This window comes from Catharus ustulatus, chromosome 2 (genome assembly GCF_009819885.2).
Source record: "Catharus ustulatus isolate bCatUst1 chromosome 2, bCatUst1.pri.v2, whole genome shotgun sequence".
In the NCBI taxonomy this organism is placed as follows: Eukaryota; Metazoa; Chordata; class Aves; order Passeriformes; family Turdidae; genus Catharus; species Catharus ustulatus.
In genome coordinates this window covers 43,550,042-43,563,159 of record NC_046222.1, presented here as the reverse complement: position 1 = coordinate 43,563,159, position 13,118 = coordinate 43,550,042, and the positions used below count along the sequence as shown (strand labels likewise).

Sequence of the window (13,118 nt, the reverse complement as noted above, 5' to 3'; positions counted from 1 at the left end):
GTGTAATACCAAAATAATTTTCAAACAGATCCTAAAGGAAATCTAGATTCTTTTCATAAAACATACGGACTTAAAAATCTGCATATTAAACTTCAAAAGAAATCAAGCCAGATTATTTTTCATATTATCTTGAGAGAATAAAAACAAAATTAGAAGTAAAATACTGTAAAGACACTGCATTTATTTGACTGGCAAACACCAACAAAAGTAATCTGCATTTGCTTTATAAAGGATAGTAATAACATATCCATCTAAGAATATAGTCCTCTGATTGCTGAAAGCTATAGGAAAAACTAACCTTACTTGAATAATAACTCAAAATACCTTACTTTGATAATATGATATTTTTAATCAAAATCTTTAGCATCTTACTCAATGATATTAAGAGTCTTTTCCAACCTTAACAATTCTATGATTCTACTCTTAAAACCTGTCGGTTGATAAGTGAAGTAACAAAAATATTTTTCTCATTATTTCAAGTAGAAGTGCATTTTAATTTCAAATTTTAAACATTTGTTTTATTCTCTGTGTGGATCACTCATTATCTGTACCAATTTCTTCATATTACCTTGCATTAATGGCTCACACAACTGATCTACATAATCCAAGGTTTTCCCATCTCCTCATCAAACACCTGTCATTGAACAAAAGTTCTCCCATTGCTAGTGTGTCATAAAAAAATTATCTCCATCCTCCTCATCTGAGATTTTACCTCACATCTGGTATTAATAGGACACAGATGTTTTCCTAAGACAACTAGCAGCTCCTTAATCAAAATTAATTCTATCACGCTATGTTTGAGTCTTAAATCTTGATTAGTGTTGAAAAGTCAAATGTTCAGTTTGCAGAAGGAAAATCAAACCCTGCCTGTGACTCGAGGCTGGCAAAACCAGTTCTGAGCTCCTGAAGTCCCTCTTTCCAACGCTGCTGCTGCCGAAGAAGATCAATATTCATAAGTGATATGACCTGTTAAAAGAATTTTAAGGAATAATAAACATACTCATCATCATGTAAATTAAAGAAGGGTTAAGGTATTCTATTTCAATTTCATCTGGAAAATTTACCTTTTGAATGAAGTTCGTGTGCCACTTTCTTAGTTTTCTATTTTCAGTGGAAAGACGTTCAGCAGCAGCTTGGAGTTTTTGGATATAAGCCTCCAGTTCTTTGGGATTATCCCATGTTATTTGGGCTTTTCCTCCAGGACGAGATTTTGAATGCTTCAAAAACACACAAACTTTGTAACTTTTAATGACAAAAACAGTCTACCAGCTAGCATACAGAAGTGATAATATAAAAAAGACGGTTTAATTTCTAGCGAAAAAATGGAGGATCTTCCTTTCCCTAGCTGCACTAAAGACAAAATAATCCAGCAAATCACAGACGTTCAGGGGCATAGCACTAGAGTTACATCACTGCACTGGAGAAGGGTTAATGACAGACTCCTAACAGAGTTTGAAATAGATTGATGTTAAGACTGCTGCTCCACAAACACAAGCAGACATCTGAAGATGAGAGGACACCTTAAACACCTCTCTTGGTCTTTGTTCTGCACAGATCAAAACCAAAACTGTGACATTAATATTTGCTAATAAACTTCACCTGTTCATCAAGAAATAATTTTTTAAATTACAACGCAACAAATGTAGAAAAAGCAGCACAGAATATGCACAGATATCACTGACATTAAAAAGACAGAGAGGGGAATTCTTTCACCTTAATTATCTGTTCAAATGCTAGAGCAGATTGTAACATCATTGGCTTTTGACTCCCAATCATTTGTTGATCAATAGAATTATAGAAATGTGCCACCTGTAAAAAAAGAAGAGCTTAAATTTAAAAGAAAAAAATAAAAAGTCTTATGTCATCTTTGCCTTAGCTGTAGGGGTATATCAGATATCCCATACTTCATGTGAATTTGCATTGAAATATAAGCCAAACAAAAACATGTGACATTGAGTACAATCAAATAAATACAACACCCACCTCAAAAACCCCACACATACTTCCATTAAAACACTTGCTACCATATTTTCAGTTGAAAACTAGCAATGGTGAGAACAAGTTGCTATATTTTATGACAATTACCTTTAGTCATAATTATAAAAATCTGAAACTAAAAGCAGGTAATCAACTAATTACTTGTCTCATTTTTGTATATTCATACAGTAACTTCATATGACTTTAATACTACATTTCAAAAGAAGACACATTCTGAAATTTTGAAGCGTATCTTTACTTTTGTTTTTTTTTATGGATTTAGCTTATTTGTTCAAGAAAGCAATCACTTTCATACAGTCCAGCACAGTGAAAAGCTTAACCACACAGACAGAAAAGACAGCAGTGTAGAAAAGTTCAAGCTGGGGAGTCAGAACAGGAAATTATTATGGCATAATCTAATACCTGCTTCAGGATGACTGCTTGCTTGCAGAACTTCTGTGCAGTGTTTGCAACATGCTGTATTTTAGCTGGTATGGCAAACCCAAGTGCTGATAGCTGACGTACTTCTCTTAGCAGAGTCACCAAACGATCTGAGTAAAGTATATTTAATGCTCCAGAAATGGGATCCAACTCCATCACAGGGCTATTAGCTTGGATACTGAACCAAAATCAACCACATTACTGAATATAATTTGATATTTATCCTTTCTTAGATGCATTTTACCACGATACAACAGCCTACTCTAAACAGCTTGATGTCATTCTATTTTGTTTTTCTATGCTTATTAACACTTCAATTTACAGTAATTTCACGATTATAAGCCGCACCATTTTGACTAAAATTTTGGTCCGAACCCAAAGTGCGGCTTATAATCAGGTGCGGCTTATATATGGACAAAGAACAAAAAGTTGCTGTTCTAGTTTGGAGGACAGGTGTCTGCTGAGAAAGGCAGGAACTTCTCTTTGAAATGGAGAATGTAAACCCCCTCTCTCCAAATTATTATAATTTTGAAATCAAGGGGCTCTCAGGCAAAAATATGGGAATTAGGAATAACAGTTCTTTTCTAGGGAAATCAAAATAGAAATACAGTACTACAAAGAAACAAACTCCAAACCCTGACAAAGTCAGAGTACAACCTGACACCCTGTCAGGCAGGGTGTTGGCAGCAGTCCCAGTAAATGGTGGCTGCATCCTCCTGCAGTGATAGATGTGGTTCAGTTGGAGCAGTGCTCCTCTACAAGGTGCAGTTTCCCTCTGGAGGTCCAGTGGTGATGTGGAGAAATCCGGTTTTCCCCGGGAGTCCAGTGGAGAAAGGGGTTACCTTAGTGTCCCAAAACCTCTGTTTTTATCTTGGTAAGAAATGTTGGGCTCTTCCCCCTGTCTGGAGCAACTTCCAATGGGATGCAGTAATTTTATCAGTCACACAGTGGGACTCAATGGGCCATTAGCAGAAAATGACTGGCTGGAGGAAGGATGGGTTGTGAAAAGATAAAGAACAATGCCCAACCTGGTTTCAATGGATGGCCCATTAGCAGATTATCTGCCATTGAGATAAGGATCACTGTCCCCACCCTCAACAGATGGTGATAGAACAGATACCTTTTATCACACTCTCTATTGTAACGTGCGGCTTATAATCAGGTGCGGCTTATGTATGGACAAAAAAACAAAAAGTTGCTGAAACCCAGAAGTGCGGCTTATACTCAGTGCGGCTTATAATCGTGAAATTACTGTACTCCAAAATGATTCCAATAAACTTTCCTTTAAATCAAAGCAAACGAAGGTAAAACAAAATTTTTCAGGTTTGTGAGATAGCTAACATGTAACTCACAGCTAGACCCTATTCTAAATTACACTGTATCCATCATAGTCTCTCAAGCAGGTGCCTTTACCTGCCCCAGGTTACAGAACTGCAAAGAGGAGAGAAAATAATGAGGGAACTGATCTAAGAACCACAACTTGTACCAATGGAGCATTCTGGTATATTCAGCCAGATGCTAATGACAACATCAGCCTATCTTCAGACTTTAATCCATCTGTTTTTTCTACTTTAGAAATGCTTCTACTGCCATCCTTCCATAAACACTTCAGCCTTACTCTTTTATTTTCTCATGTTTTTTTCTAGTTCCCATATCCATTGCATTCCCATTTGTAGGGAGCTACTTCTTTTCTTGTTCTTTTAATTAATCACTTCACATCTTTTAAACTCTTACAATAACAAAATTTTATGGTACTAATAAATTAGAAGGCTATTATATATTTTAAAATAATGGTTTTCACTTGAGTATCAAGTCCTGTATCCTCTGTAAATGTGGACAAATTCTTTTCAAAGGAATTTTGCAACACTCAGAGTTGACAACAGAAGCTATGTGGCCAATCAACTAAAACAAAAATTGTTAAAATACATTTCAGTATCCCATAAAGAAATTTTATTATTTTTGGAAAAAAATTTATGAAGTTTAAATGTATATGCTTAGCCTTCTTTCATCTGCCTTATGTAGACTGCAGAAATTCTTGTAAATAACAATTAATTTGTTACTCCACATGTGTCATCTGTATATCAGAGCTATACTCTCATCTAGTTTCTATATATTATCACTATAAGGAATACAGTGGGTAACAAGTAAAAACAACAAACAAACCAAATGTCTTTCATTCCAGATGCTAACAGAAATGTCAAGACCAGTAATTAATGTGCAATATTAACTCTTAATTAGTCATGAATAATATCGTCCTGTATACATCATCTTACCAAGGACGATAAAAGTGCGATAAATTGCTCTATTTTGTCTCACTCAATCCCGTAATTTTCTTTACATTTCCTTTGTCGAGTTCTAATGAATTACACCATACTACAGATTTCATTATTTAATAAACATTATTTAAACAAGAGTGTATTTACCAAAGTCCTGACTTGGGATTTGATAATTCTGACTGGATATTCCTAGACCAATCATCAAATTGTTCTTGCTCATATACTTTTAACTGTTCCAGAAAACAATTTGCACTTTGATGAAAAGTTTGAAATCCAGCCAAGTCAGACAGAAGAGCCTCTGCCAGCTTGATAGAATCATCCACCTTAAACACAATAACAAAAAAAAAAGAAGCTTAACTTCCTGGTATTCAAATAGAAAAGAAAAATTGCAACAATAAAAATCACTATTACAAAATACCCAAGTGGGATTCAAAAGCTGATTAGGAAAAATAAGTGAATTCTGAAATATGTCCCAGATGTTTGAATTTTCTTCACAGTAAATTGAGTTTACTGGGATAAGCTGTCCACTGATAATGTTAACAATGGCATCCACCCCTATTAAGATACCCCAGGATATCCCACTTGGTGTTTAATTAACTCTCTGTAAAGGTTGAGATCTCTCATAAGTCTTCTGTTGTATCTATAAGGTCCATGACAATACTCAAAGGTGTTTGAAATGGAATTTCACATCTAAGTGTGGACAAATTAAAGCCCTAGTCCATACAATCAGAGGAGATTTGAGAGCAATTAAAAAAAAAAGCAGACATAAAACTGACATACATCAGCTGAACCAGGCTAATAGTTATTCTGGGATAAGTAACTTCTATTCTCATTCAAATCCATAGTTATTGTAGAGGGCACTTACATTCACAACACAAAAAACGTTTTAGTTTTCACTGGTCAATGTTGTTCAACAAAGTTTCCTAGTAAAGTGTAAATACTAACTTACAAAAACAAGATAAATTAAAACAGAATGGTTTACATTTACTTTTACTACTGTACATTCCCTGGCAGGCACAAGCTCAAAATGTACTACTCTTTGATTTCAAGAAGTCGTTACAAAGGTTAGTAATAACAGGTAAGAATTAGGATTTCAGAATCTGGATATCTGTGAATCCTAAATACAATTTTAAAATACAAGCTGGAGGATAAAATTTAACAAAAACACCTACTGTATGAATTTTGGTATTTTTAAAAATAAAAAAAAAGGTCATTTTACTACAAAAAGACTACATTCTGGGTCTACTAATAAAATTCAACTTAGCAAGCAGCACCACTGATAAGGAGCCTTTATTATATAACTCTTGGGAAGCCCACCATTTTTCTGTGTTGAATTCTCCCCAGAAATGTCAAATACCGTGTTTTATGATAAATCGTGTTTAAAGAGCAACAGATTCTGTTACCTTCAGTTCCAGCTGCTGTACCCAAACAATATTATTGACAACTTCAGAAAGGTTCTTGCCTGACAGTGGTCCAGAAACATCACCAGGAACACCATGGCATCGAGTTTCAAAGTCTGTCTCATAGTCTAGCATATGCAAAAGATTCATTAGACCAGAAATCTAATAGAACAACTTTAGATCTCTATTGCACTTATAAAAATATACTAGGAAAACTGACATAATTCTAGAAGTAAATACAGATTCTAGCATTCACAAAAAAACTAATGCAATTAAATACCTTTGACGTAATCTTGAAGCGCTGCCAGTAATGTTTCCCTTTCAAAAAGCAATTCTTTGCTTATATTTGGGTGCTTTATCAGTTCCTTATGCTTCTGAAATATTTGAAGAAGCTGGAATATGAAGATTTTAAAAAGCTATCACTTTCTCATGAAAAAATTAAACATAGTGTGACACCACGCAGTAGCGCTGTCTTTGGTTCTACATACTTACTCCTATCTCCTAAACTGACTACTTAGGAATTAAATAACTTCATCATCAGGAAAGTTTTCAGACTACAGAATTACCCATACCTGCTGTGGGCTGTCCAGAATTTCTGAAATAACTTTCTTCAATTTGCTTGCTATTTTCTGTTCCGCTGGTGCAATGATTCTTTCATACTGAGAGACTGCTGCTTTCCATAATGGCTAGAGAGAATGAGTTCATGTGTTATATACTACATACATTGCAGAAAAACACAGAAAGAATGTGAATAAATTAAAAATAAGCATTATACCTCCGTGTAAGGATTATAGTGTACAGGATTCAGGCCAGCAAAGGGTTCAAAAACATTGGAAAGATGTAAAGAATTTTGTTCTCCAGATGGCAAAAAGAACGTAAGTTTTTCATGCAGTGTTCTAACAGTAAGCACCTATGACAGAAAAAAAGTATTTGATATAACTAATTATTTATGCATAAAATTTATATTTACAAGTACATATCTCTCTCCTTTTTACAAGAAACTTTTGAAAGGCTCAAACAAACATTATGGAATATCTGACTCTGAAAATATTATGAAAGTATTTTAATTCCCTTTTTTAACCTGAAACCATGCTGTTTAATTCTGAGTCTAATGGCACTAATATGCATAATTCAAATCTCTACCTCATCAAGACGTTGACCAAGTTTGGCTATCAATTCAGGGAAATATTTCTCATTTTTCCATGGATGTAGAGTGTAACGTTGCCACAGTTGTCCAGTTAGGTATTCACAAGCCGACACCCACTGTTCACAAACCAAGATGCCAGCCTGTATATTTTCTTTAACAGTGTGAAAAGTATCCTCCCACAAATTCAAAGCTGCTAATTTTCTCTGAACAAATCTACCTAGTGAGCCACCTAGAAGACAAGTATAAAAAGAAAAAAGATGCCATGTTTGTTTCAAATAATTCCTTTAAAGCTACACCACACTCCGATCATATTAAAAAAAAAAACAGTGTAGTGCCTTGAATTCAAACCACACAAATGCAGCAATAACTGATTATTTTGTTTCAGATTCAATAAAACCAAGGCAAACAGAAGTTGGTCCAACATGCAAAGCTGATGGACTTGGATTCTGGAGTCGACACACAAGCACCTGTCTATCAGCAGCAATGGCTGTATCTGGCTGTTCCACACAACTCTTCCTCTCTCTCTCTCACACACACACACACACACACACACGCACACACACGTATCTGGCAGGAGCACACAAACTCACTGTCCTATGCCTGTCCCCAAACACGGGGCTGCTGACAACGGAATGAGAGAAGAACCTTCTGCACATCCTGCTCTCACCTGCAGAGACTGAACTGACCTTTAATGGGAGTTCTTGTAAATAAATTTTTCCCCTCTGAGAGAAAGACAGGGAGTCAAACAGAAGCACAATAAATCCAGCCCACAGGCTGAAAGGTATCCCATTCCATCTTCTACCTATCACCTTCCCAAGCTTGTGTGAAGGCATCTACCAAAACGGGCTGAATTACCACATCCTAGAAGGGAAATAATATTCTTGCATCATAATTAAAAGAAGCAAGCACATTCATGCTATGGGGTGTTACTGGTGCCTTTACAAGGAAGAAGGTCACTGCTCAAGGAATCATTTTACTTTTCTCAATTGTTTATTTAATAAAGACTGCATAATGGTTTACCTATCACATCCAAGAGATTATGCATGCGAGACTGTGGATAAGGATCATGTTCTGTTTGTCTCCACACACTATCAACAGTATCCTTAGTAGCCTCCACCAAATCCACAACTTCAAATAATGAGAGAGTATCCAAGTTGTAATAATCCTAGAAAAAAAAAGATCCTTAATATGGTTCCTTTACAAACACTCAAAACTGTCAGAACATTTACACTTTGCTGAAGCTGGCAAGTGGTGTAGTTTCCTGAGGTTTACTGCACAGTAGAATATGCTATAATCCTCTCAAAAAACCATGCATGTGTGGAAGTTTATTTATGTGAAGTATCCATTGCAAACTGAAGCACTATTTAACAAAGTGCTTTGTGGGTGCCGAAAGTGTTGCATAACAGCATTAACTGTCCTTTTCATCTCTTGACCCAATCCCCAGTTCACAAACTCCAGCTGTATTTCTACAGCAGCTCCTAGTATTCAAAGATAAAATCCACTCCTAGTTAAATGTCCCATGCATCACTGTCACTACAAACTATACGAATATCATTTAAAGTACAATTTTGCCTTAGAAAAAATAATGAAATATATATTCATATATTTGGGAAGAGTGTACATATATTGACATACACTTCATAGGAAGAGGGGTTTTTGCTAAGTCTAGAAACATATCACTGATCACACAAAACATACTTTTGCAATGTCCTCAAACAGATCTCTAAAATATGAAGCTCTCTCTTTACTACACCCTTTATTTCCATGATGAGCACATTCTCTCCAGAACTGAAATTCATCTGTCGGTGTCAGTATAGCTGCAAATAAAATAGAAAATATTTATATATGAAATAAATGAATGTTTATAATGTTCAGTCATAACATACTTTCTAAAGAAAATTTTTACATATAGTTATGAAAATATCCTTTAACTTCTGATCCTGACTAGATCCTGTATAAAAGTCAACTCTGGTCTTCTGGCATGATCAAAAGTAATTCCAGTCTGCTAACAACAACTAGTTATATTTCACACTGTGCAATCACTGGAAAACATAAACACCCAACTTTTAAATAAATTATTTATTCCCAATTCAAAATTAACTATAAAAGACATAATTGCAAAACAAACCTCGCACATCATCTTCACTGACTTTTGTTCCTGTGTAACTGGGAAGTGGTCTTCTGAGAGCAGTACTCAAGCCAGCTTCAAGCTCACTTAAAAGTTTCTGCAGCTTGGGATCAAATGCTCTACTCCACTTCTCATCCTGTAATGAAAATTTCAAAAATTATGACTCACATGACAGAGTGACTATTATTATTATTATTATTATTTTCTTCCCATTAATCTTTAAAAACATATAAAATTCACATTAAGTACCAACCACATCATGGGACAATGTAGTTTTTTTTTCCCCTTGAAGTCAAGAAAAAGCACCTCATTCTTCTCATTTAACAATTCAGAATAATACTATAAAAAACATTTTTATCACAAAATCAAAAGTCAGTTGTCAGGTTTATAAAGGCACCCTGTAAGTGTGTGAGCTGTTTTTCCACATTAACCACCAATGGCCAGTGTATTCCACATTTCCAGTCAGGTATATGCATGTCCAGAATCTTCCTCTCATCCTTACTATAGGAGCTTAAGCACTTTCTTTAACTCAGCAATTATAACTATCACCCATTGCTTAATCTCCTGAAATATTCTGGTTTCATAACATCAAATACTTAGCTCAGAATTAGGTAACATGCTATTGAATTCCAGTGTCCCAATACAAATCTAGAGAACATTTAAACTAGTATGTTGCTCACCTTCAGTAGTACTGGTGCAAAAACTTGTCGCACAGCTTGATAAAGGGTGTTGATTGGTGAATCTAGCATAGATGACACAAGAATATTACTGTGAAGATTATCTTCAGTAATTACGTCAGGTCTCAGCTTAAAGAACACCAACACATTATTCTCTGAATCAGTAGCTTCAATCTGTAATAATCAAGAAAACAGGATTTGTTTAGAAAGCTTTTACTGACTGCTAAACTAAATACACCATTTACACAAACAATTTGCATCAAGAAAAAAAAAAAAGCCATATTACTCCCTCTGAGCTCTGATAAAATTCTGGTAGTATCTGATTTGCACAGGAAAAATTTCTATGATGGTCATTTCTGAGTCTATAGGAACCTGACTTCCAACATCAAATATATAAAGCCTTCTACAACATATAATGTCTGTAAATACTATCATTTCTTACTATATTTTGAAAACTCTCCTTACCACTTGCTCTGGACAAAACAAAAACTCTGTCTTGTGCCTAAAGAAACTAAGCATGAAGCTTATTTTTAAATTGTATTTTTATGCTATAAAACTTTGGGAATATTTTTCTATATATTCTAAATACTCTCTATGGTTTTCCTGAGTTTGTAAACACAAACATATTATTATTATTATTATTATATTATTATTATATTATTAATATTATTTTATTTATATTATTATATTATTATTATTATTCATAGATTTCTCAAGAACAGAGAAAGGCATGACCCTTCATCAGTAAAATCATAATTCCAACATGACTAATGTTCCATCCACAGCCCAACTTACGGGTAAAGTTCCAAAAATTGCCACAAAGTACGGAATTATTTGTGGATGAGAAGAATTCATAGACCAGGAAAATTTATTAAACGTTTGATAAATTAATAGCAAAAAGATGTGCTAAGTGAAATCCCAGGTTCTGTGCAATTGCAAATATTTGCATACTATTTTTCTGTTAAAAGAGACAAAGAGTAGTAAGAACAGCTGGCACTTTTATTGGACAGTATCAGTTGTGCTTTTTTATTAAGTCTTTAGCCCAACACTTAGAGACATAGCTTCCCTGAGACAAGTAAAGAGTATAGCACCAATATGCATCTGATCTTCCACAGCTGCTGAAAGCTGCTTGGTATTTTAGACAGAGGCTCAGCAGCACCCCAAAAACTGCTACACATATATGCTCATTCTAGCCTGAATATAGCATGCATGCAGAGGATTAACCAAGGAGTTACACAAGCCACTAGTCCACATTCCCCATGTTGAGGACTCCTTACATGCATCTGCCGTGTGTGAAGCCCTGACATAACAGACACCAAGTCCCTGCTCTCACTGCAGAACAACACGTCAAGACCCACACCTTGCCTGTACACTCTGTGTGGCTGGCACCACATCCTGCCTGCCCTCCCTACATGGTGACACTGAGCGCACATCACACCCCATGGTAGCAGTCCAAAGTGTCACTCGCTGAACACAGGACTCGAGGCAGGACATTCCACACAATGAACCTCAGATTTGCTCACAGCTGGACACATCAGCCTGAAAAATGCATGCTTTGGACAAACACCCACCTTGGATTAATCAAATATAAATGTGCCACACATTGGGTCCAATTCCCTGCATGGACATTGCCCACGCAACCCTCTGGTCACCTGCCTGCAGCCATGCCCAGGAAGAAATCACACATCCAACTCCATGCCCCGGGCTGCATTATGTTCACATAGAGACAATATACAGCACACTGAAACTGCATCAACAGGAGCACAATCTGCTAACAAACATATCGTCAGCTGACCATATGGTCTTCATGGACTCTGAGGACAGTGTTCCTCTTGCACCAGGGACAGAGTTAATTTTCTTCTTAATAGCTGCTACGGTGCTGTATTTTGGGTTTAGTATGAGAATAATGTTAACATCACACTGACACGTTGGTTGTTAATGAGCAGTGACTACCCAAAGTCAAGGATTTTTGAGAGCTTCATGCTCTGCCAGTGAGAAGGGCACAAGAGGCTGGGAGGGAGCATGGCCGGGACAGCTGCCCCGAAGTGTCCAGAAGGATATTCCGTAGCACAGAGCATCCTGCTCGGTGCACAAACCGGGGGGAGTTGGTCGGGAGGCACCGATCGCTGCTGGGGGACGGGCTGGGCATCAGTCAGAGGGGGGTGAACAACAGCACTGTGCATCACTGCCTTCTCTTGGGGTTTGTTACCCTCTCTCGCCCCTTTTTACTATAGTTATTAACATTATTATATTAGTGTGTTAGTAATTCTTTATTATTATATTTCATTTCGTTTAATTTATTAAACTGTTCTTATCTGAACCCACGGCGTTCTTTTCTTTCCGATTCTTCTCCCCATGGCGGGAAGTGCGGGGGCAGTGAGTGGCACTGATTTGCCGGCTGGGGTTAAACCACGGCAGCCGCCAGTAGCTTGCAGCAGACACAGAGCCCTGCACAGTCATTCGCAGGAGGGACATGTGTCCCAAATGTCGCACCACTCTTTACGGCCACCGAGCCCGGGGACGCGCGGGACCCGCAGGCGCCGGGCACTACGGTACCTTGTTGGAGGCGCTGAGCTGCGCGCCCGAGTGCTGCACCACCAGCAGGAACTCATTGCCGTCGTCGAGGAAGCGGCTCAGCTCCGGACGGGAATGCAGCCCCGCGGCCAGGGCAGCGGCACCGCCCGCTGGGTCCAGCCCGAAGTAGTTGGCAGCCGTGGCCGAAATAAAGCGCTTCCTCCTGTCTTCCTCCCCGGCCATGCTGGCGGCTTGCACCTCGCCAGGCAGGATCAAGGCGGGGCGGGATCCAGAACGCCACGGGAGCACATGCAGGCGCTGGCGGGAGAAGACGCAAAGGGCTCCCGGCGGGCAGGATGGCGGGTCGCTCCGGGGCACAGCGGGAGAGGCCCGGAGCCGTCCCGGCGTCGCCGGACCCGTCACTATGGTGACCGGAGATGGCGGCCCGGCGCGCAGGCGGCTTAGCTCCGGGCAAGCTGGGCAAGGGGGCGGCTCGGAAAGCAGCGGAACGGGGCGGGACTGGCCCGGCGGGCGGGGCGGAGATGGCGGCAGTCACCC

The 13,118-nt window shown here is 37.9% G+C and overlaps 1 protein-coding gene across 2 annotated transcripts in view; it reads right to left on the bottom strand.

Annotated features, from left to right (window-relative positions):
• The window catches only part of DYNC2H1 (dynein cytoplasmic 2 heavy chain 1), a 154,930-nt gene extending 141,945 nt beyond the window's left edge, over positions 1-12,985 (bottom strand). Inside the window, exons 1-15 of one of the 2 annotated variants that reach the window (XM_033051487.2) lie at positions 12,603-12,985; positions 10,050-10,220; positions 9,370-9,505; positions 8,940-9,058; positions 8,262-8,406; positions 7,238-7,470; positions 6,870-7,004; positions 6,667-6,780; positions 6,375-6,486; positions 6,098-6,222; positions 4,842-5,017; positions 2,401-2,596; positions 1,714-1,809; positions 1,065-1,217; positions 868-966 (exon numbers count right to left, since the gene is read on the bottom strand). In XM_033051487.2, coding sequence (XP_032907378.1) covers positions 868-966; positions 1,065-1,217; positions 1,714-1,809; positions 2,401-2,596; positions 4,842-5,017; positions 6,098-6,222; positions 6,375-6,486; positions 6,667-6,780; positions 6,870-7,004; positions 7,238-7,470; positions 8,262-8,406; positions 8,940-9,058; positions 9,370-9,505; positions 10,050-10,220; positions 12,603-12,803 — 2,211 coding nt within the window. In that variant the 5' untranslated portion in view covers positions 12,804-12,985. The remainder of the gene's footprint in view (positions 1-867; positions 967-1,064; positions 1,218-1,713; positions 1,810-2,400; positions 2,597-4,841; positions 5,018-6,097; positions 6,223-6,374; positions 6,487-6,666; positions 6,781-6,869; positions 7,005-7,237; positions 7,471-8,261; positions 8,407-8,939; positions 9,059-9,369; positions 9,506-10,049; positions 10,221-12,602) is intronic. The other variant, XM_033051488.2, reaches the window with a different exon arrangement.
• Between the last annotated feature and the right edge of the window lie 133 nt (positions 12,986-13,118).